This window comes from Magnolia sinica, chromosome 5, assembly GCF_029962835.1.
Source record: "Magnolia sinica isolate HGM2019 chromosome 5, MsV1, whole genome shotgun sequence".
Lineage (NCBI taxonomy): Eukaryota > Viridiplantae > Streptophyta > Magnoliopsida > Magnoliales > Magnoliaceae > Magnolia > Magnolia sinica.
The window spans coordinates 27,588,600-27,613,600 of NC_080577.1; the positions used below are offsets into that span (position 1 = coordinate 27,588,600).

The following is a 25,001-nucleotide window of genomic DNA, read 5'->3' on the forward strand; positions in this document are numbered from 1 at the left end:
CTTCGCACACGACACGTACCTACAACAGCTATTTAGCTGGTGTGTGGTACACCAGCAAATCCGCTTCTAAATCCAATTATCAAGTGGACCATTCCATAAGAATCAATGATCATTAACCATTCTACTATTAAAAACTTCTTAGACCGCACCTTAATGTTTCAGTGGTGTTTATTTATCATCCAATCCATTTTTAAGATCACATAAGCCAAAAACAAATATCGACTTAATCCAAAACTTCTGTGGCCCATTAATAGTCAATCACCACTGTTTCTTATGGTATGGTCCACCTAATAATTAGATCTACTTTATTTTTCAGATAATACCCTAAAATGATCTGGAAAAACGAATGGACAATGCAGATAAATAATACATACATCAAAGTGGGCCCCACAGGCTAGGGTCTCACCTAATCTGCACTCACCTGAGAATCGTTAAACTCAACCTTATACTACTGGGCCAAACCAAGGTGAGCTTTCAAAAGCCAAACAGAAGTGAGAAATTCCCCTCCCGTGACTAGCCATTGGGCATGGTCCTTGCCACTACATTGATTCGCAGTGGAACACAGCAGCTCCACCCAAACTTTGCTTATATTCATCCACGCGAAGATATCAGGCTGATTTAACAGCTTATGGGCAACCAAACACGCATTCTTCAGCAAGATTTCAGACCGTTCGATCTTTCTACGATCTGTAAGACTATACTCTTCAAGCAGCTTCCGACAAAGGCTCTTGTCATCCTTCAAATCACCCTTGATGAACTTCTTGATATCTTTGCATACTTCCACCTGCTCTGCGCAATCGCCTTAATTGATGAGATCAGAAGATAAAGCATGTAGTTTGACAAGAGCTTGCCAACATCTCAATGTAGGGATTTGCAGTCTCTCAACTCTCTTTTATCGTACTGAGTAAACTTTGTTAGGGCTCACTTTGAAAATGCATGTGGTTTATCCACTCCGGATCGGGTCAAATTGGATCGATCGGGGTAGGTATGGATCCTAACTTGACCTGAAAAGCTTTCGGATCTGAACCGCCCTACTTGATCCGCACTGATCTAGGCCGTCGAATCGCGTCAGATCTGGTCGAAACCACCAGATTGGGTCAGGATTGCCCAACTCTAATCCAAGCTCTCACCGTGGATTACAAACCCCTCAAAGAGGGGATTTGAAACCCCTAGTTACTTTATGCTGCCAAACAACCAGGGGATTTGAAACCCCCTCAAATCCTTCAAATCCCCTCCAATCGACGGTGCCAAACGACCCTAGACACTTGTTTGTTGAAATAAGACTAGTTGATATTTTTCATTTTTAACCATACAATGAATATCCACCAATCCGATAGTCGGATAATCAAATAAGCGTAATTTTAGTTAAATAATACATCTAAACTGAGTTTCCATAACTTGGGCAGGTTAATTTGTTATTTTGCATTCCATGTAGGCCGTATCTAAGCGCCCGCGTATCATCCACTACACTTGGCCAGAGTATCGAAGTTTTTCCCATAACAAGTGACAAGCCCTTCTATCCGATTTACGACTCCTGGAGTGCTGGAACCGCATTCCTCTCCTTTCCTTCCTCAGCTGTTTCTGTAATTCCTCCAGAAATCCTCTCCATTTCTAGGGTTTATTTTATATATAGGGTTTGGGTTTTGATTCTTTCCTTCATCCTTTTATTTTCAGGGAATCTGCATAGGATTGAAGGATTCGGCATCTTCTCTAGGTATTTCACTCCATCCTCTTGTAATTTTCCAGGTTTCTAGGGTTTCTGTACGATGGATTACATCTCAGAGAAATTAGGGTTCCTTGCCCTTTCCCATTTTTTTCCGAGTCCGATCAGTCGAATTTTGTTTTTTCCTCAGTAGATGGAAGTTGGTAAACGAATCATGAGAATCGGGAAAATTTTTTGTAGGAGAATTGGTTATAGCCCAGCCCTAATGCACACTCCACACGTACTTACGTGTCACACATTTGCGAGATCCAAGAGTAGGAGACTAGGCGGGCCCTAGTGTGTGGATGCCCTGGAACATGAATTGGGTGGGCTCTCTCTTCGGGTGGGGCATGCCTATACGTTGAGTGTGAGCCATCGATCAACTTGTTTAAACTTTTCTTTTGCTTGGTACATTGCGACACACCTGATTTAGAGGACTGGCCTGATTCATGGTCTAGGGCATCTACATGTTGGATCTGCTACATGTGCCATTGGCGCAGACGTAGATTGTGTGCAGCAGGGCATTGCATGCACCCCGTGTGGCAATGACGAGTCACCAATGAAATAGTGCCATGTGCGCATGTCAGACGTGGGAATCACAGTGAAAAGTAAAGATTCTCCCCCATGAAATGATGATTTTGCCCTTTTCACTATATCCCCCAAGGATGCCATGCGCACATCATTGGTGCTTTTGCATTGGCAGCACATCATTGTGCACCAGGTCTATGCAGTACCTAAGGTATTCAAAATCAGTTACGTAACAGTAACGGTCATAACTGTTAGATGCTATGGGGTCGAAACGGCTGTTACAGAAAAAAACAGGCCGTGAAGGCCCTGTAACGGTCCCTTAACAGTCCTGTAATAGTTTTTTCAAAAAATAAAGAAGGGCCGTAATGGCTAATACGTAACAGCCGTTACAGCCCATATCATAACGGTAACGGTGGTGGCCGTTACGGCCACCGTTACTGTTTTGGAACACCTTGGCATTGCCCTACTCCATGCAATCTGCATCCCTTTGGCACGAGTTGGGGCATGTAATCATACATATTAGTATTTGATACTCGTATGACATCTTATACACAGGCACTCCAGAAACTGTGCATGTGGCATGTGTTACCTTTAGCAAAATATAAAGGGGGCATGGGTAGGAGAAGAATCTGTGGATTTATCAGGATTGCTTGGGCAAGTGACAATTGAGATTTGAAGCAGGAAGGTGATAGTCTTTGGAAGAGGGCCCTAATAGCAAAATATGGTGTGTGATTAGGGTTGGAAACCTAAGCCTAAGCTCCTGTGTAGAGACTCTAGTGTGTGGAAGGTTATTCAAAAGATGACGAGCCAAGTTGAACCGGAATCAGATTTGGGAAGACTTTTGGTGTGGCGAAGGCACTTTCTATTTCTGGTTTCCGAGTCTGTACAATATGGTGACAGATTAAGGCTGCAGCTTGGGTTCAGGTCAACCCGAACCTGACTGACCCAACCTGAGTTCAGGTCGGGTCAGGGTTCAAAAAATCCAACCCAATTTCAGTTGAACAAATACAGGTTGGGAACATCACATGTATTCATGTCAGGTCAGGTTGGGTTGGGTTAAGGTTGTGTAGAAAGGAATTCAGGTTGGCTTCGGGTTGGGCACCTCAGGTTGGAATTCAGGACAAGTTGGGTTGTGGGTTGGGTGCTCTTGAGGTTGTCTGGCTCAGGTTGACCCTCGGTCGATTCCACCTGCCCAAGTTGCATCCCTTCGACAGATGAGCTCATTATTGTTGATCATTGCTTTTCAAGGTAGGGTGGCGATGTGGTTTGGAATTTGTGATTCAAAAGAAATCTCTCAGATGAAGAAATTGACTCTTTCAGACCACTCCTTTCTCAGTCGGAGGAATTCTCTTGGGGTGTTGATGGCCCCTGTCACTTTATGAATCTTTGTCCATATTTGCCAGTGCATCTGTTTGGTCTGGACTGTTTTGGAATTTTAGATGTCTGATGAGAGTTGCCGGTATTTTCTGGGTGGTGGGGATTGAAAAAATTATTACTTTGGATCACCTTCTGAGTAGGAATCACATAATTGTGAGCAATGACTTCATGTGCATGCAAGCAGAGGAATCTGTTACCATCTTTTGATCCATTGCCCTTTCGTTCAATGGGCATGGAAACTCGATCCTTTGTCTGTTCAAGTTAGCTTGGTCAATTCTATGTTTGCACCATTAATGCTGGAAACATGGACCTTTGATTTTAAATTGGATAGAGGGAGGCTATTGTGGAACCTGTCCATTCCAGAGGTTTGGCAGGCCATACTGATAGAAATAATCAGGTGCATTCAGAAACGTTAATCATCGTGTGGGTTAGGTGACTAATAACGTGAGTGTGAAGATTAACTCTTGGGCTTTAGCTCCAAAGGAATTCAAAGGAATCACAAAGAATAGTCTGAGGAGGGGTTGATTGGAGGTCATTTGACAATACATGTAGTTCACCTGCCCTTCGTTGCTCATGGTATCCACTGCCAAACTGTATTTGGAAACTTTGATGGAATCTGTATTGGAAATCTTGGGGCGACAGGGATAAGTGGGATGATAAGAGACACTCTAGGTTCAATTTCTCAAAATTTTTCTAATCCTATCAGAAGGGCTGATTCCAATGAGTCAGAGGTCAGGGCTTTGTGGCAGGGTATGCGGATGCTCATCATGCTCCTTGCATGATGGAAGGCGATTAAGCAAAGATGATGAAATGGACCTCCTCGTCAGGCGTTTATCCATGGTGGTTCCTCTGATGGATAGAGGAAATCAGAGAGATGAAAGGCTGTTATGAAGTCGTTTAAGATGGGTTCTGGGAGATTAGTCACCACTTGTTTCCTAGTTTAATTAGGAAACCTGAGTTACAAGTTTAGTGGATTATATGGGTACGGTTAAATGGTTCTTAGAGTCCAAGTCACCTAATTAGGGGCCTTTAGTTTAGAAATTGAGGGGAGTTGGATGGTCCGTGTAATGGAGGAACTTCAGGGTTGGTTGCACCAGTACTGAACCTGCCCAATACAGGGTGATACGGGACAATACTGGACCATATCGGCAGTGAATGATCCAATATCCGGTACACTGATTTGAAATCTTCCTAGGGTAATAGCTGGGTTTTTTGTATGTTTTGAGCTCATTTGAATATTGAATGTTGGGCATAAACCTCTTCCAAAGTTCTATGCATGGGATTTGCATTGGGCTTGGAAGTTCCCTCTCTTTGTTTAATGCGCGATTACTTTTGTAGTTGACTTTTATTATATATTTTTTATGTTCCTTGTTTTGGATTCCTTAATCGCTTATTTCAATATTATTGTTGCGTATTCATGGAGTTAACTTTTTGAGGGTTGAGGTCTTTGAGTAATATCTTCCTTTGATGATTCAACACACCCACGCACGTGCATGCTCACATGGGAATTGGTTCTTGTGGGAACTCGTGAGCACTTTTGACATGTTATGTGGGCACAAAATCATAACGGTCCACCAGATGAGTCATCTCATGAAATCCCTAGGGCCCAAAAGTTAACTTGATCCAAAAATCTGGTGGGCCATAGCAAAGTGAGAAGGAATCACTTTGCTATGGCCTACCAAATTTTTGGATCAAACTAACTTTTGGGCCCTAGGGGTTTTCATGAGGTGACTCATCTAGTGAACCGTTTGAATATTGTGCCCACATCACGTGTCAAAAAGTGCTCTCTCTCTCTCTCTCTCTCTCTCTCTCTCTCTCTCTCTCTCTATATATATATATAAGACATGGAGTTCTCAAGAGAAGGAATGCTGGAAGGCCATTAAAAGAAGAGGCTTCAATGTAAATACATTCTAGAAAACGTTGGGCTTAATAACAAATGGGTATTCAAATTGACAGGGGGAAAACTGTTTCATTTTTCATGGCCCATCAAAGTTTTAAATCAAAGTAAAACTTGGGCCTGGGGTTTCACGAGGTGCTTCACATGAATGGTTCAGATTTTGATCCACATCAAGTATGATGGGTTCTCAAAGTTCGTATGTAGTGCGCAGGTGAGCATTTCCTATATATATATATATATATATATATATATATATATATATATATATATATATATATATATATATCCCATGGTTTATTTGCTCCCATGATTTTGATCAGCACGGAATTGGGTATCTCGTTGATTGACTTGTCATTAAGGGACTGACCAAACGCAATTTATCTGTGAGCTTGAAGAAGTGATAACTCTCCATAGCAAGCTTTAAAGTTTCATCTGAAACTGGTACCTATTGCCTGATGGGCACCAGTATTGTCCAGGAATGACCAGTGTTCAAAGTATTGGTATCGCTATGAGTTTCGCCAGGGGATACGGAAACAATATCAATAGTACTGATAACTGGAAATGCGGGGAGATGCGGGGAAAACAGTGGAATTTTTTAGTGAAACTTTAGGAGATGCTAAAATACATATATTTGCATATTTAGGAATTTAAAAAAATTGCAAAAAGAATGCATACATAATAAGTGTCCATTTAATGGGGGCCAAAAAACATGTGCTGTTGTAAGAAATCAGTCCAACTATCCCATCCATCCAACCATCTCATCTATCCATCCAACCAACCAACCATCCATAGATATTTCAAAATATCCAACACGATATTTCACCAAGAAATCATCGATAAGTGGAAAGGAAACGAAAGATTGTGGTCTCAATATCGCTGATGTTGCAATAATGATAACAAATTAAACACTGCATATGACCATGCACCTATTAAAAATTTGAGATGGGAATTTTTTTAATAAACAATTTTTTTGCGATATTGATACATTGGCGATATTATCAAAATACCATTGATACATTTGCCATACAAGCAACACCCGAAATTTACACAGTCAAAAATATTTGTGATACATTGGCAATACAAGCAACATCTGGAATTTACACAGTAAAAAATACTGGCCTTAGTTTGGGAATATCAATACATTGACGATACTTAGCGATACATTGCCAATACCTAGAATTTCTAATACTACCAGTGTTATCGGTATCGTTGTGCTAGATATTTCGATGATAATATCAGGGATATTTTGAACAATGTCAATGACACAGCTTTATCAGCCCCTGCTGGCCTGAAAGAGTCTGATACAGGTGATACGGGGCACTATGATCCCATTTTGGTGTTCAACAATGTGATACACTGATCAATTTTTAACCACGCTCTTTGGTTACCTCTCCAAAAAATTTTAAAAATAAAAAACACAATGTTCCATGGTTCCCTGCTTTTGCCTTTCTCATACTCTACAATTCTGAGATGATGGTACAAGAGTTTTGTGGCTTAAGCGACTTCAAGATCATAGACATGCTCCAGCTTGATCACTTTCAATGCAATGTAAAATTCAGTTAGGCCAGTCTCCAAAAAATAGGTTCTTTTCTCAACGTATTTTCCAAAAAGTTACAGAACGGTTTAAATGATTGTGCATTACTTTGTTCAATCCATCATTAGTCTTGCTTATGGTTTTCCAAAACATTCTCATTGGCAACTTGCAGAGTTCATTTGCCTACTGACCTAAGAAAAGAAGCAAATGGCTGCCCACAAGATTGCTCACGTGACCTTGACAGGGCCGAGTGTGGTCAAGGAGCTCTTCATTGGCTTCGCACTCGGGTTAGCCGCAGGTGGCATGTGGAAGATGCATCACTGGAATGAGCAGAGAAAGACCAGGGCCTTCTATGATATGCTGGAGAAGGGCGAGATCAGTGTTGTTGTTGCAGAAGAATAGCTTCTCATTGCATTTCATTTCACCCAATGCTCGACGGTGCTGATTTTTCCTCTGTTGATTTGAAAGATAAGTTGCATATGGGCAGAAATGGGTGAGTTTTCATTTGGGCATTGAAACTTGAAATAGGCATTTTTGCGTGGAACAATCCTCGATATTTTTCTCTTGATTACGCATGGCGGTGATTGGAATAATGTTCAAAAACTCTCAGGGCTCCAAGCCAGAGATGTTTCTTGTTTCTTTTTAATTTAAAATACTTGTTGAAAACAGTTGTACTTGATTGGTATTATGGAAGACTAGGGCTGTGTTTGGATATGCAGTATTGAATTGCATTTCAATGGTCAGTTTAATGCAGCGGGAAGGATGAAATTTTGATTTCCTTACCCATGTATAATACATGTTGGGCATGGATTGGCAGGTGATTGCATGCATCCGTAGGGAATAGTCTTAGTCTTACCTTAAAACGGGAAGGTAATAATACCCTGCCATCATTATAGAAAAAATTAAAAAAAACCATGTTGGGCATGTGTCCCAAATTTTAACTATGTTACTTTCAAGTTGGATGAGGCAAGTTGCATTTTGAGGGGCTACCTCGGCATTATGCACAGCCCAAGAGCCCTGGAATGGTTTGAATAGTGAATGGTAAGTTCTTTGATTACTTGTGCAATCTCTGCCATAAAAATTGCAGCTCTGCTGGACTGTTGATTCCCCTTGGATGAGCCATGGCGTGTTAGGAAACCGAGGACTTTCGAAGAGGTCATCATCGAGTAAAATGCTTACAAATGGTGGGGGCATATGGATGGATGGTATGGACGATTCATCAGTTGCACGCCCACTGCAAATTTGCGTTGTTTGTACAATCCGAAGTGTCGAATCAATGGAAACTGGTTCAATGTTACCCAAATCAACGGTGGAGCCTCACGGATGGATGATCTGGCCCCGCATGATTACCATGCAACCACATGTACGGCTGTGATGGGCATCTTACCTGAAAGCTCCATTGCCATTAAGAGCTGATTCCTAAGACCCATTTATGGTAATCGAGGCCCTTTATGTAGACGGTTCAGCTGTCGAAGGGGCCCACCTGGGCAAACCTTGCTGATCAAAGATGCTCACCTTCCACATGGAGGTGAGTTTGAACCCATGGTCCAGATATCAACATGGATGGATCTCGATGACAACCAGTAATCAGCTGATTTTTTGTGAAACGCAACACATACGTGGTGTGGGATATATGAACGGTCCAGCAAACGTGCTGGGCAGAAGGGAGATTGGCTGGCAGGGGTCCTTACTCTTGCTTGGGTGGTAGACTCTCAGGAGTTTCAACACCCGGTCAAGGGTTCCACTAGCGTGAGTGTGTGGGGGTGTGTGTGCGTGTAAAAAAAAAAAAAAAATCTTTCTATCAGGCTACTTTTTTTCTTTTTTCTTTTTACTTGTTAGTACACTCCCACTGTCAGTACACACTCTGCACTGTTAGCCACCCCCACTGTGAATCGGTACCAAGACCTCAAGTGTTGAAACGAGGCATCTCCACTGAGTCTACCAGTTGAGCTATGGATCAGGGTGTAGGTTATCAATGTTACCTAAATCACCGTAAATCACCAGTCTACCAGTTGAGCTATCGATCAGGGTGTAGGTTATCAATGTTACCTAAATCACCACAAATCACCAATTCTGTTCAGATAAGTAAGTTTGGTTTATGATTAGTTATAAGTAACTTTTTAAATTAAAAGAACCTAATCACTTCAGTTAATTTTTTTAGCTCTCTACTTTTCATTAGTTATTGAAGAGAGGCGTGGGAGAGTCAAGAGGAGAAGCTGATTAGCTGTTTACCAAACTTTCTTCTCTACTTAATAAGTAGAAACTAAGATAAGTTACTTGTGGCATAGGTAACTTATCTTAAGGTGGTGAAATCCCACTGGGGTGTGAGTGTGTATCAGGTGCGTGTATAAAAAAAACCAAAAAAAAAAAAGTAACTTATCTTAAGCACAACTTATAAGATACTACCAAATAAGTTACTTTTTTCCTTACATTAAATAACTACGTTATTTTTTTCACTTAAGTTAGTTTGATAACTATCATGTTAAATGTAACTTATGTGCCAAAAGCAACTTATCTTAATAAGTAATTATTTGTAGATTTTTAAGTTTTGACCTTTTTTACTTCTTTCTTATAGTTATGGAAAGGGAGGCTCTCTCACTGTCCATATCAAAGGAAGCCTCACATGGTGGACTGTTCACATTAAAGGTGGAGCTCACATGGTGGACGGTCCACATAAAAGGTGAGCCCCACATGATGGATGACCTCATACTAATATGGGCCCACACATGGATGGTCCACATCAAAGGTTAACCCATAATGATAAATAGCCAACATCCAAAGTGGACTGGTATGATGGATGACCCACTTCAAAGGTGGGGCCTACATGATGAACGGTCCACATCAAAGGTGGGCTCCACATGATGGGTGATGGACATTGTAACGCTCATATTTTTTTAAATAAAATAAAATTTAAAATTTTTAAATTGAATTTTGAGTGAGAGAGAGATCCACCATTCTCATCTTATGTCTCCTCTTATATCTCCCTATCCAAACTCTCCTTCGTATCCCCTAGTCTCTCAACAAACCATCTCTCTTAAAGAGGGAGAGTGTGAAAGCGAGAGTCCTACTAAGATTCAAAGAATCAAAGAAAGAAATTCGTAGAAAAAAATGAGAGAGAAAGGGAGAGAGAGATTTTTAGAATTCATCTATTCAAGTTAATATAATTATTTTTCTTTGTTTTCTTTCTGCAGTAATTTTGTAACGCCCTGAAATTCGGGAGTCGAGCATAACTCAGCTCCCGAGTTCCAAAACATCACTTATGCAACATATTTAATGATGGATGTATGTTGTCTGTATTAGTGCATAAAACATGGAATAGATTAAGCCAAATAGTAAATATAATTCAGGGATAAGTAAAGAAAGCAAGCGGAAGACTTATAGAAATAAATGTGTACATGTGCGAATCCCTGAAATACATACACATACCAGGTCGTAATTCAAGTGTTACTATCAAAATTATAAGTATCAAATTACATCATTTAATTCCCAAAAGAAATCCCAAAGTCCCATCCGAACAAGGCTCACTAGAACCCGTCTAAAACCGCATAAAAGAGAAAGCCTTATCATCATCCATCTCCCGCTCGGCCTGAAGTCACATCAACATCTGCAACATCGGAACCTAAGACAGAGTGTTTTAAAACACCGCCCCAGAACATGGGAGTGAGTGATCAACTCAGTGGAACAATAAAGCACAGGTTAACATGTTATCAATTCAATCAAGCAGTAATGATAAAGCAGAATAATCAAACATGTCCTAAGTACTCTTGTTAATGCAGGGATGTATGCAGAATGATGCGTGCCCTCACGCGTACACCCTCAGCGTCTTCATCTTACTTTACGCATGACACCACCTCAAAATGCGCCACGTCTACAAAGCACATGCAAATGCAGTGCATCAACATGATTACCGAGTTGTTATTAGTCCTTTTCATACAGCAGGATTGGGAAGCTAAGGTACCTTCCTCATATCACCATCCAAACAGTGATCCATTCTAGGGTCGTCAGTCCTAGACAATCTCATACGATCATATGGTTTGAGGTCGTTGCAAAGGGCTCGTCACCAATCAATGCACGCTTATCACACCTTCGTTATTACACTAAGTCTCGTCACCTCAATGCGGTATCCAGGCATACTCGAGGTCACTACAAAGGGCTCATCACCAATCAATGTAGGCCGACAGCACGAATATAGTGTCCCATACCACCATAATCGGCTCACGAGTTTGGTTGCTCACTGGTCACTACGGGGAAGCTCGTCACCCTAGCGTAGGCCGACAGCTCGACCACGGTGTCCCATACCACCATGTCCGGCTCATGAGTCTTAGCGGATCAAGGTACCAAGGTTAATAGGATTTCACTGGTAAGTTCGGTATCCTAGATTCAAACAATAGCGTCCATACATGGTGAACATACATCGGACAATTGGGTTACTTGACGAACTCGACTAGCACGAGTGCACGTTGGGTTGAACGACATAGAGTGCGCAAACACTCCGCGTGGCCAAACCACTGCCGACAACTCTAATATGACTCTGGTTCGTCTAATTACATCCTACGTGCCGAAAGCAACCTCAGCCACCAACTTAAGGCCGATTACCGATTTCCTGGACTATTCATAGTCCCAAACACATTCCACTATAACAGGTATTGATATCAACAATTTAGAATAGTAATGGAACAACAACTCAAATCATATGGTATGTAAGTATCTGAAGAATATTAACTTAACATGGATTTAAGCATAAGTAAGACTTGAAATTAAATAACAAGGAATGTAACTTACATGGAGGAAATCATACACACTAGTGGGAGAATTGAGAATCGCTTCTCAACGCCCACAAATAGTATAATATACTACACTTTAGATCATTCAGGCATTTCTACAAACGCTTAAAATACATAGTTCAACATACATGACGTATGTTGAAAATACGCATTTGGACAATTCCTTTTACCAAGGAGTTGTCGCACATACATCTAGCATAAGTACATGACAAATAATCATGGCAATCACATGTTCATATTTTATACGCATACGGTACTTTATACATACACATAGAATACACAAATCTCAATAATCACATGCATAACAGGAACGCAAAGTAAACATAACATTTGGCATGTGAAATCTCATCCATAACAAAAATAAACCATTAACTGGCATTAAAAGCCTTGAAAACCATAACCTATACGATTAAAGTCCGCACCTTAATCCAGAAAAGAACACTGAACTGATTTCAGACGATATGTCTTCGTCAACGGCGACAGAACAACCTAAGACAAGAATAGAAATGAGATACAACAACACCAAGACTATTCTAAGCTCTAACACAGATCAGGGTTAGGTTAATTTACCCAAAGATGAACTCAGAATCGCTGGAATAACGATTCAAAGTGAAGGTTAAAGGATGAATGAGAACAGGAAAGAATCTAAGATGATTCACCAACTTCTCTCTCACTTTCTCTCTCTTTTCCTCTCTTTCACTTAGCTAGGGTTAGAAAATTCGTATGGAAAAGAGAGCTAGGGTTTTAAGGTCTATATATAGGCCAAACATTGATGAAAGTAACCCCAGGGCCAAGGTATACTTAGGGTATAACCAAAACCGGCCTCTCACGATCCAATGAAGCACTTCCGGTGGACCTATTACCACGAAAGGTCGAACTTAAGCTCACTGACCATGGATCTAGGTCAGGCTGAGTTTTCGTACCGATCGACTTTACAGATCAGCCGTGGCGGACCACACTCAATTCAACGGTCACTGAATCTCGATTAGGTCCACAAGCACAGGGACATGTCTGGGCCACCTTCCCTGATCAGAGGGTGAAATTGGGTCAGAATCCAACGGTCAGATTGCTTAAAATCATCGCGCAAGCGACACGACTCAGATTTCATAAAATCACATTTACTTTCTAACCGTTCTCACACTCTTCACTCCAAACTCAATCAAATCGACCCAGAATATCACCTGAACTTGATTTTTGAGGTGATGACCAAGTCCAACATGGTGACCGCAACAACCTAAGATCATCACTATCGTGCTTTCGACGCGCGGTCCAGGTCCGATCCAGAACTTCCAAAAATTTCTAAGAGCAACTGGATTTAGCGATGAATCCCAGATTTCAGAGTAACATAGCGCTGACTAATCTACAAGTTTAGAGTCATGCAGATCGAATTTAAAGTGATTGATGCAAATTTCACAAGCAATCGAGATAAGCGCTAATTACCCCAAATAGCTACTAAGGAAAGAAATAGAGGTGGTACTCGGGTCTTGGCACAAAATTTTCTGGGTCATTACAAATTTAATTTGACATTGATATACACATTGGACGGATTGGATCAATCAAGCATCCATTGTGTACACCTAACTCATCCATGTGGAAAGGTACATTGATGTGCATGACTTTATGGCAGATGTGAAAAGGGTTAGACTTTTTTCATGATGGACAACAGTCGATATAATCTGTACAGTTCACGGATTTTATAAGACTCAATCATGTAATAATTTTAAGAATCAGACATATTTGACATCTCAATGAACTGTACCAATCATAAATTTACTAAGGTTTTTCCTTAACTTAAGAAAACTGAATTAATATCAGAAGAGTAATTCTCTTGTAAGCTACAACTTGGCATAGTGAATTATATGAACTAATTTGAAATATGTGATTAAATCATCACCGTTCATTGGATTCTTAAGAACAAAATAAATTAAAATTTTAAATTCCAAATCAATCGTACCATTAGATGGGCCGCATCGATTTGAGGAAATGGCAGACAATGAATCATTTGTTAATTTATTGTGTGGAACCATTGGATTGTTGAGATCTAACTCGATCTGGATTGACTATCAAAATCCGGACATCAGATGACGGTGACGTTCAGATTTAATGATCAATTTAACCGTCTAATGGGTTACATCGACTAATCAATGTAATCATTAAGAATTGTAATAAATTAAGGTATGGATGGTTGGATCAAAATGATCATCAGTTGTCCCTTAAAATTGATCAAGTGGTGATCAATAGTTAGCCTTGATTTATCTATCAAATGTAATTCAACCCTTAACTTATCAAAGTAAATAAATCCCTAAAAATTCATGTAAATCATCATAAACTGCATAAAATTTCGGGATTCTAAGGCTAAAATAGAATTTTTACGAAGTCATAGGGGTTTTGACATAAAATTTCAAAATATTACAGAACACTGCCCAAACTTTTAGGAAAAAAAAAAAAAACAACGACAGTATAAAATATGGAAAATCCTTTAACTAAGAACCTTACAAGGAAAATAAATCTATAGTACTTCAAATGGAATGAGATTTAAGCAAATTGAGTGAACTGCCGATAATGGTAACCCAACTTGAATGACCGGAGATCCCAGAAAAGAGGTTCAATGAGACAAATGACTTACGGAACAGTTTTATGAGGTACTTGATTTAGGAAATTGGGTTTCTTGTCTTATTATGATGTAAAACTAATACATCTTGTGACAGATAGGAGGATGAGGTTTGAACTCTTAATGAGTTCTATAGTCCTTACGTATGGAACATGATCGACACACGATCATGAGTGCATTCTTAATAGACTCACTTATATGAGTATGAAAGCTTGACCGTCTTTTATAGGGGTGCACACAATTTGGTTTGGTTCGGTCCGGTTCTGGGGTGAAATCGGAACCGAACCATTCCTAACGGTTCCAAAAAAATCGGAACTGGACCATTTGCACCTTAGAATCGAATCGGAACCGGACCGTAAAAATCGGTTCAATTCTACGGTTCTGGGCTTTTTATAATCTAGCCCAATTGCATGTTTTTTTTAAATCCAACCCATATCCATTCGCGTCGTGATCCATTTGATGAATGGTATAGATATTGTGTAAGGTGTGTAAAAAGACATTTATGGAAACAATCAAAGGGCGCATTGTAAACCATAAATCATGAGCTAAATAGACAACAAAAATACATTGTAAACTCATAAAATAGCTTTAAGACAAGTCTAATTAAGCATGATAATCACGGTCCGATTTCAGGTTTGGTTACAAGTTTGGTTCTACGATCCAGTTCATGGTCCGGTTCGGTTCCACATAACCCCAAACCAAGAACCGAACCGAACTAACCGGTACTTTGATTTTCGGAACTGGAACCGGTGCGCTTCAAAATCGGACCAAATTGTGTGGTTTGCTCGGTTCCGGTCCTGTTTACTGGTTCTACCGGTTCCATGTGCACCCCTAATCTTCTATGAGAATTTGGCTAATTCTCTAGAGTGCTCAAAAAATTGGGATTAGTACATAGATTCAAAGTGTATTATGTTCATATACACCAAAAAAGTGGTGATCTTATGGATGTGTGAAGTATTGATCGTACCGTTCAATAGCTTAGTTTTGAAAGACCATGTCCACTAAGTCTATAAAAAGTGATTACTTCCCACTAAGCTAAGGTTTAAGTTTACATGACATCTTTACTTACGCGTGTTAGATTGGATACTCATATATCCTTTGTTTTAAAAATAGTGAGGGAATTTTGTTTGGTTGAATGCTTTTAAAAAACAAAAGAGAGGAGAAGGAAAAGTGCTTTGAACTTTTTGAAAATTTTGCTTATGGGAATTGTCCCACATTGGAGAGAAAATATGATTTTTTTTTCTCCTTTATGTATAGAAGCATGTGAATAGCTTTTGTTAAGTTCTTGACTATGCTATGCCATGAACCACACACGCATGTGTATGCCGAAATGGGCTCGAGCTTGTCTATGTGATAATTTATGTTTTTTGTCAATTTTTTCTCTTTTTTGACCGAGTCTCTTGACAATTACATATCTTTGCAAGGGTGTTGTAGTCATTTGCAAAACTAATTATATACATTGGCTGACACATCAACGGCAAGTGTCCGCCATGTAAGCCCTTGGATTTGATTACTATATATAGTAATTTTTCAAAAACCTAATGGGGTATTCCAAAAACATGCAGTAGAAAAAAAACCCTAGCCGCTCTCATAATTGCTAGTAAATAAATCGTTAGAGCATGGAAAATCAATCCATTTATCTCATAGCCCCACGGGCCGCCCACTCTGAGTGTGCCCCTGCATCGCACAGGCAACCCCGCTCGAGCCCGGTGTGAAATTGCCCCTGCATTAATCACCCCCAGTGAGGAGTTTCAAACACGAGACATTCCGCTCTAATACCAATTCGATGCAGGACAATTAACCACTTACTTTAAAAGCTTGAACCGTTAGAGCATGGCGAATCAATTCATTTATCTTATATCCCAGGCCCTACATCTCATGGGTTAGGACCTCGATCAAACCTCCCTTGTGGGCCCCAAATCACATGGGTACCGCCTCACTCGTGCTGCCCACATCGAGTGTGCCCCTGCATCCCACCAACAACCCTACTTGAGCCCCAATGTGAAAATGCCCCTGCATTAGATTGAGCTCTTTCTAAGAGCATTTTTAGGCCAGGCTGGTATAGCATGTTCAAGGTTTCAACAACATTTTTGTTATATATCGTGCATGGTGGGCCATATGCCTAATGAAGAGCCTAGCTAGACCTTACACAAGTGGAATGTTAGGCTCAGACTTGGGCCATGCACCCTGTCGATGGTGCAACTTGGGTTGGGCCTAGGTTTTTGCTTGCGGACTGTGCTTGGATTGACCTCTGCCTAGCTTGGGCTTGGCCTATTGACAACCTTACCTATTAGCATGCTTCTATTATTGGCCCACATGTGGAAAAAAATCAAACAATCTGAAATGTCCATCTTCTAAGAATTATAGTAGATGGAACATGGTTTAAACATTACACCCAAGGGTCATTCTTGGCCATGGATTAAAAGCATTCAAGAAAACAATTTCAAAGATAGTTGTTGTTGTCTAATGTCTTAAATCTGTTTGAAATAGTGTTGATTGCTTAACAGTTTTGGAGGTTGTTACTCGATGGAATCGAAGGTTCTTCGATATCATAAGCTGGTTCTTGATGGTTGTCGATGCCATCGAAGGTCCCATTGAAAGCACGTACAAAATTGCATAAGTGCGCGATTTATTTCATATTGTGGTTGCAGTAGTGTGTGCACGTGTGTGTAGTGTAATTAGGATTGTCGTAATGATTAGGGTTCTTAAAGGCGTGCTTAAGAGTTTGAGAGGTTTTGAAGGGCAAAGGCTAAGGCTTTTCCTCTTGAGGCTTTGATCGGTAATGTTTCATATCTTTTAACTCATTTTTTTATAGTGCATTATCGTTTTGTGCCATGGTTTTTTCCCTCAAGGGTTTTTCCATGTAAATTCAAATTGTTCTTTTGTTGGATTTGTTGTAAATTCAAGGATTCTTTGGTGCATTATCTTGTTTGATTTCTCTTTTTATGCTTCCACGAGTCCCAACAAGTGGTATTAGAGTAAATGTTGGGGAATAGATTGAATCTAAAGACAAAGTATCTATGGCATCTAACATGAAATTCGATGTATAGAAGGGATGAAGGTAAAGATGAAGGGCCTTCTAGTTCAGCAGGGATTAAAAGATGCACTCCTTGGAAAGTAAGTTAAAACTATGAAAGAATAACAGTGGAATAAGCTAAATCAAAAGGCTAAAATCTCAATTCAATTTTGTCGAATGGATGAGGTCCTCTACAATGTTATAAGAGAGAAAACTGCAACTAATACATGTGCAAATGTAGAGAACATTTATATAAAGAAATCTCTTGAGAATCATTTGTATCTAAAGGTATAGTTGTTCAATCTAAAGATGGTTAAGGGGGCTGACGTTGATACCCACATTAGTAACTTTAATCGGCTTGTTTGCAAATTGTTGAATGTGAATGAGGTGATGAATGATGGGAATCAACCATGTATTATGTTGAATTCTCTTTCCAGAATCATATGAGTCGTTCAAAGACTCTTTGTGCACTAGTCGGACGACCATTATATCAGTCCTTCAGTCGAAGGCTATGAGAAAGAAAGTCAGTAACGTGAGTGCGTCTACAAATGTATTGTTTATGAGGTGGAGAAATTTTGAGAGAAATAGTAGATCTTCATAATTGATATCCAAATCTAAGGGAAAGGAAAAAAGACAAGTCAAAGTGCTGAAATTGTGGCATAATAGGACACATGAAGAAGGATTGCCATAATCATAAGTCTAAGAAGGAGAAATCAGGGAGTTCTTTTAAAGACGCCAACACTGCGGAATCCAGTGAGGGGGGGAGTGGCAAAGATGGGCATGCATAAATCATGTTTCAAAGTTCTTAAGTCTTTGTACTCAATTAGGACACATCTATGACAATAACATGTAGCCTAATCAAATATCACCACATCCATAGATGTTCATAGTGGCAAGTTTACATGTAATTACAAGTTCTATTTCTACCATACTCTGATTTTTCTTGCTATCCTACTAGACATGGATTGCCTTAACCATACATGATGCTTGTGTTTTATCCACTTCGCCTAAAGTGAAAGCAAATCCAAAGCCTAAGTGGACCACACCACATAAAACAGTAGGAATTAAATGCATACCATTGAAAACTTCCTAGGTTATTTGCCTTTTAACCCGTTCATGAGGTCACACAGACATGAATGAAGGTAAAAAATGTAAAAAATTAGCTTGTTCCAACACTTTTGTGCCCCTTAAGAAGTTTTCAATGAAGGCCACTTCAATCCCTATTGTTTTTCCCGTGGTGTGGTTGAGCTTTGGATTTACCTCCTTTTTAGCTCATGCCTTAAAATGAATTAACAAAATGGATGGATGGTGTGGATAAAACACAAACATCATGGTGGGCCCACAGAGTCGTGCTACCAATGGATATCCTAGTCACCAGGCAATCTGCATGCTTATCGTGTGGACATGGATTAGGTAGTCAAGCCCACACCACTCTCAACTACAGTTTGGTGATATGGTGTAACACCCCAAAAATTGGCACCCGAGTACATAGACTCTGGTCTCGAGTTCCCAGATGTTAACTTAATAAAATGCACATGTGTTCTCATTTTAATTCACTTTAAGTCCATACATGAATAATCAAAGCTGCGTAATTTAGCTTAACGAAAGCGGGATAGAGATAACAAAAATTAATAAATATAGGGTAGACAGTCAAAGTACAATTGAAAAGTAGTGTCCGCCTAAATGAGAATTATATAAGCCACAATATACATACTCAAAATGATTAAAGTGTAAAGTTTTCGGTTTGGTCTAATCCTCTAAAACATAACGTCAGTGGTGCAAGCCACTTTAAGATTACCCGTCTAAGATCTCGATAGTAACTGAATCAATAATATCTCTTGGTTGGTGTTTTAAAACACAGTCTCAGGTGGGAGTGAGTAGCTAACTCAGTGGTTACATTAGTTCTAAGTTACACATGTTATCAACCTAATCAACGCAAGTAATGATGAAACAAGAAATCAAACAATTCCTAAATACTCTTATTAAATGCACATATGAAAATATGATATGATGCATTCTCTTTCCAAACAATACTCCATCACAAGCGACTTCAACGCCTATTTCGTATATGTTAACACTTTCTCACAGGCGGCCCAATGCCAAATAGCAAGTCCTACCTAATGCAATGCGGTGAATGTGTATGTTAATTGAGTGGTTATTAGGTTTCATTCATACAACATATTGAGTAAGCTAGGGTGCCCTCATTTTATTATGGTCTCAACTGAATCACTAGGCTCGGGGCAGCCGAAGTGGCTTCTTACTTGTGTTTCTTTATCCGTTTTCGGGTTTACCACCCAGACAACAACTCCCCAATCAATATAAGGTTAACACTGGCCCAACCAATCACTAAGGATCCGGATGACACAACCTGAACGCACAAGGTTAGGCGGCCCATTGATGGGTGGAGGGTGCCCACAAATAATATAAGAGTCATCACTCAAACACAAATGTGGAGCAGTCATGACATCATTATAGTTTGATGTACTAGGTTCATAGTCTTCTTAGTTGCTCATTAATCACTAGGGGAGGCTCGTCATCCCAACATAAGCCGACAGCTCGGACACGATGTCGCATATTACCATGCCCAGCCCATGAGTCTTGTGGATCATACCACTAATGGTTGTAAGTAGACTCGTTCAATGGGAACAAGGTATCCTAGATTCTATTCGGTGTTGTCACATATTGCAAATATAAGCGGTCAGTCGACTTTTAGGTTGGTTCGATCGACTTGGGGCACTCCGGTTCCACTGTCATTGGGTGTAGCATCCCGTGTAGTCCAAATACTGTTAGTCGTTCGTGTTCGACTCGGGTCGACTAAACAAGTTTAGGGTGGCCAACCTAACTCCGGCCTCCCCTTAGTTTGAGCGGTTAGTTGACTGACCCAACATCATCGACAATTCTAATATCATTATGGACCTAGGAACTCATCATGCGATCATTGTGAGGTTTCATAAGAATTATAGATTCAACAACGCAAACACTTAGGCATTGCATTAAACATGTGAGCCTCAATAGAGTAATACATTCACTAGAGCATTTAGCCAAACATGTGAACATCAACAAATCAACACGTTCGATCGAGCATTCAATTAAACATGTGAGCATCATTAGAATAACACTTTTAATCACTTAGGAATTTTATTAAACATGTAGGCTTCCATAAACAACTAATGACACATACTACAATACAAAATAAAATATGAACATGCTAGCTATTTACAAACTATTCAGTACAAGACATCATTAACTGAGACCCTCAATGGTTGATAAATAGAAACCTAGGCATAATGGTTCGCACCTTTGCAATAATTCGCTTGACTCAAAGCGCGCCTAAGATTAGGAATTTGGAAAAAATAATTCCTATACCAATTTAGAAACAATTAGGTAAGATTCATGTAATTTAATTTAGAAAAATCTACGTTAGAAAGTAGGATTCATTTTTTACCTTTTGATCGCGAGTGAGATAGATTCGGCGGAGGAGAACGGTCGAGGCTAAGGTTTGATTGAAGGGAACTCATCAAGAACACTCTAAGATCACCCTCCTTTTTCTGTCTTTCTTCTCTCTCTCTCTCTCTCTCTCTCTCTCTCTCTCTTTCTTTCTTTATAGGCTAAATTCGTATGGGGAGAGGGGCTATGAAATAAAATGGTATTTATAGTGACAGATGTTGCACAGATGACCTCGATGACCCTTTATTCACTATATTAACAATGGAGGGGGTTGTTTCCAACAAATGGGACCCATTGGAAGGTGTGCGAGTCAATCTAAGTCATGGGATAAGTGTCCCAATAGGAGATCTATATTTGGACACAACCATCTGAAGATCGGACATGCCGATTAACTAGGAAGGCCCTAACTTAGATTGACAGTCACCGATGATCAATCAGGGCCATGTCTATACGAATATGTGTGGGGAAATGTCTTTAGTCGGCACCCCGACTTTGGTCATGAATTGACAGTCTGAAAGTTACAACTTTGTGAGAGAACAAGTAGAATAGTTTCATTGAAGTTCCAGATTTTCATATAAGGTATTCACACAACACAAGCACTTACCTTGCAAGTCTAAGTTGAACAATTTGAGATACGATCTAGGCTCGATGTCCCCCGATTGACGTCAAGCTCACTAAGGCAAACGTATTTCTATTGCATGCGGGTTTAGTGGCCCACTAACGAGCGGTTTGAAGCTTGTTTGGATAATCGGGGTATTTCTGGAATGAATTAGGTGTCGAGATTTCTTGTACACAATTATTAGGGTTTGGATTAACTAAGTTCATAGTATGACTTATTTGCAATTAGCGAAAATAATGATTTAAACATAATCACTCTAAATCGTTGGTTTTTAGGTTAAAATGATATTGGGTCAGTTTAATTTGTTAATTAAAATCCGACTTCTAGTTGTCTCAGCTTTGGGTAGATCTTTATTAAGTTACAGTTATCTCAATTAGTTAGTGCTAGGTCGGCTGGATTTGAGCCCCATGTGAATAAATCATGTAGCTAAACTTAATGTTTAAGTGATCGGCCTAATTCGTTGGCTTCCTACAATTGATTAATTGGATTTGTGCGGTTTTTTATTGGTACCACCCATGTATAGGCTAACATCGAGTGTTAATAGTTAGTATATAACAACGTAAGTTAATTATAATGAAAATTTTCAAGGGTTTTTAAAAATTCAAAACAATAAAAATTTAGGACGTTACACATGGTGAGATATGATCGGTGGAGTCTTGCACTATTAATGATGTGCCAAGCTAATCCACCTCCTTGCCATATCATCTCCTTTTAAACGCAAATTAAGCCGTCGAAATCCACACCACAGGTGTGGATTAGGTGTTGCTGCCAACGCCACGTGTTAAGGTTGTGGGGCCCAACATGATGTATGTGTCTTATATCCATGCCATTTATCTATTTTTCTAGCTTATTTTAGGGCATGAACCAAAAAAATGAAATAAATCAAAAACCCTAGCAGACCATACGATAGGAAACAGTGAGGACAATGACACCCATTGTCGAAACCTTTCTTGGGCCCATTGTCATGTTTATTTGTCATCTAATGTATTGATAAGGTCACTTCGAACTCGCGGAAGGGGAAAAAAACACAAATATTAGCCTGGTCTAAAACTTTTGTGTTTCATGATGTTTTTAATAGTGGAAGTTCAATCACTACTGTTTTCTTTATTGTGGAGCTACTAATCTTGGTGCAAAATGATTAGACCATGTGGATATATAAACATATACACCACCTTGGGCCCACAACACCCAACACATATTGCCATATATCTTCTCCCTTTGGGTGAGGCAGTGGTTTAAGTGCACCCAAGTCTTACCTGAGATAATGCGGCCTTATGTGGGATTGCATTGTACCCCCTCCCGTCTCTAGCCATGATTGGGCAGTTGTGTGGGCAGGCCCATGGTGATGTATACCTATATCCACACTGTCCATCCCTTTTCTCACATCATTTTAAGGTAATTGTACAAAATGAGTCATCCGACACTAAAGTGGATCACACCAAATAATAAGCTTGCTTGCATAAAATGCACCAAGCATTAAATGCAACAATCATCTTTGGTGTGGTCTACTTTAACATTGGATCTTCCTCATTTTTATGTTCATAACTTAAAATGATCTGACAAAAGGGATGAATGGTGTAGATAAACATATACATTATGGTGGGCCCACCAACAAAATTGCCCGTTCGTGGCTAGAGATGGGAGGTGGTAGGACACAATCCATCCATCATGGGGCTACCTTAATATATACCTTCTATATATGCTCAGTGATCATTTTAGGTATGAGCCCTAAAATGAAGAAGGTCCAACTCTTAGGTGGACCATATCATAGGAAAAAGTGGTGATTAAACGCATTACCTTAAAAAAAAACTTCATAAGGCCCACTTAAATGTTTATTTGGTATTAAAAAATCTGGATGAAGGAAATATATATATATATATCAGCCTGATCGAAAGCTTTGGTAATCTATCATGATACAATATGGTCCACTTAATAATCGAATCTACTTCAATTTTGGGTCATGCCATAAAATAATATGGAAAAACATACGGATGGCGTGGATATAGAACAACTAATCCGTTCCATTGGATGGGATTGGATGGTGAAAACCACTCCCCACCTCCCGCGGAGATTTGAGTGGGGCTGTGCGCTGTGTCAGACAGAAGCACCGATGTGTGGTGAGACCCAGACCGTAGGGCCCATCTCCATGTATTCATTATATATCCACGCCGTCCATCTATTTTTCCAGCTTATTTTACGGTAGGGTCAAAAAAATAAATAAGATACAAATTTCAGGTGGACAACACCACAGGAAATAGTGGTCATTGAGTGCCCACCATTAAAAACTTCTTACCGTCTACGGTAATGTTTATTGAAGTTCTGACATGCTGATAAGACCCCACAGATATGGATAAAGGTAAAAAATAAATCTAACTTCATCTAAAACTTTGTGGCCGATAAAATGCTTTTAGCTGTCAATAACCACTGTTTCTTGAGGTGTGGTCCCCCTGAAATTTGTATCCACTTTATTTTTGGGACCATGAACTGAAATAAATTGAAAAAATAAATCAACGGTGTGGATATACAATTCACACATCGTTGTGGGGCCCTACGGTCAGGCTAATCGAATCTTACCAAGTCATTTTTACCACCGTGTGGGTTTCGCTATCCAATCCACATCCTCTCCTCAGTGAATGGTCCATCAGCGGTGGGTCCCAGTATACCAGTGTTTTAAGATGATGGTTACTTCGTCCTTGTCGCTTGTACAGACTGAAGACCCGAGTGCTTCCGTACAGGTAGATTTTCGACAATCCAAAGCCGTCCATGTATCTGGACCAACCATGCATAGAGGATTACTGACCTGTTTCGTTGAGAAGTAATATAGACCGTCCAATTTTTACTTTCGATTTTTGTACCGCTCACTGCTTAGATTAGCCGTTAATGGGATGGTTAGGGTTACTTGATTAGCATGATCCTAGAGATAGGAAACGGATTGGCTACTCCCCCTGCCACTAGCCCGGTGAGATAGGAAACGGATTGGCTACTCCCCCTGCCACTAGCCCGGTGGCTGATGGTCGTGTTCTGTGGGCCCCACCATGATGTATGTGTTTCATCCATGCCGTTCATCCATTTTTACATATCATTTTAGGGCTGGATGCCAAAAATGAGAGGGATATAAATCTCAGGTGGACCACACTACAGGAAAACAATAGTGATTGGATATCCACCATTAAAATCCTCCTAAGGCCCACTGTACTGTTTATTTGACATCCAATCTGTTGATTAGGTCATACAGACCTAGATGAAGGTAATAAACAAATATCAGCTTGATCCAAAACTTTTATGGCCCCCCAAAAGTTTTTAATGGCCAACGGGCATTCAACACTGTTTCCTGTAATGTGGTCCACTTGAGATTACCTCATTTTTGATCTCATACCCTAAAATGATCTAGAAAAATAGATGAATGACATGGATGAAACACATACATCATGGTGGGTCCCACATAGAACCGATCATGGCGGGTGGAAGGGGAGTAGCCAATCCGTT

General features: G+C 39.9%; 1 protein-coding gene across 1 annotated transcript; it reads left to right on the top strand.

Moving 5' to 3' along the window:
• The first annotated feature begins 1,465 nt into the window (after nt 1–1,465).
• Nucleotides 1,466–7,756, top strand: LOC131245844 (probable cytochrome c oxidase subunit 5C-1). Its single transcript, XM_058245571.1, has 3 exons — nt 1,466–1,583; nt 1,675–1,714; nt 7,211–7,756. Exon 3 carries the CDS (start codon nt 7,246–7,248, stop codon nt 7,438–7,440), a length of 195 nt encoding a protein of 64 aa, XP_058101554.1. The 5' UTR covers nt 1,466–1,583; nt 1,675–1,714; nt 7,211–7,245; the 3' UTR covers nt 7,441–7,756.
• The last annotated feature ends 17,245 nt before the right edge of the window (nt 7,757–25,001 follow it).

Excerpts from the sequence above, each read along its gene's own strand:
- LOC131245844 (XM_058245571.1), top strand. The coding sequence starts at position 7,246 with ATGGCTGCCCACAAGATTGCTCACGTGACCTTGACAGGGCCGAGTGTG.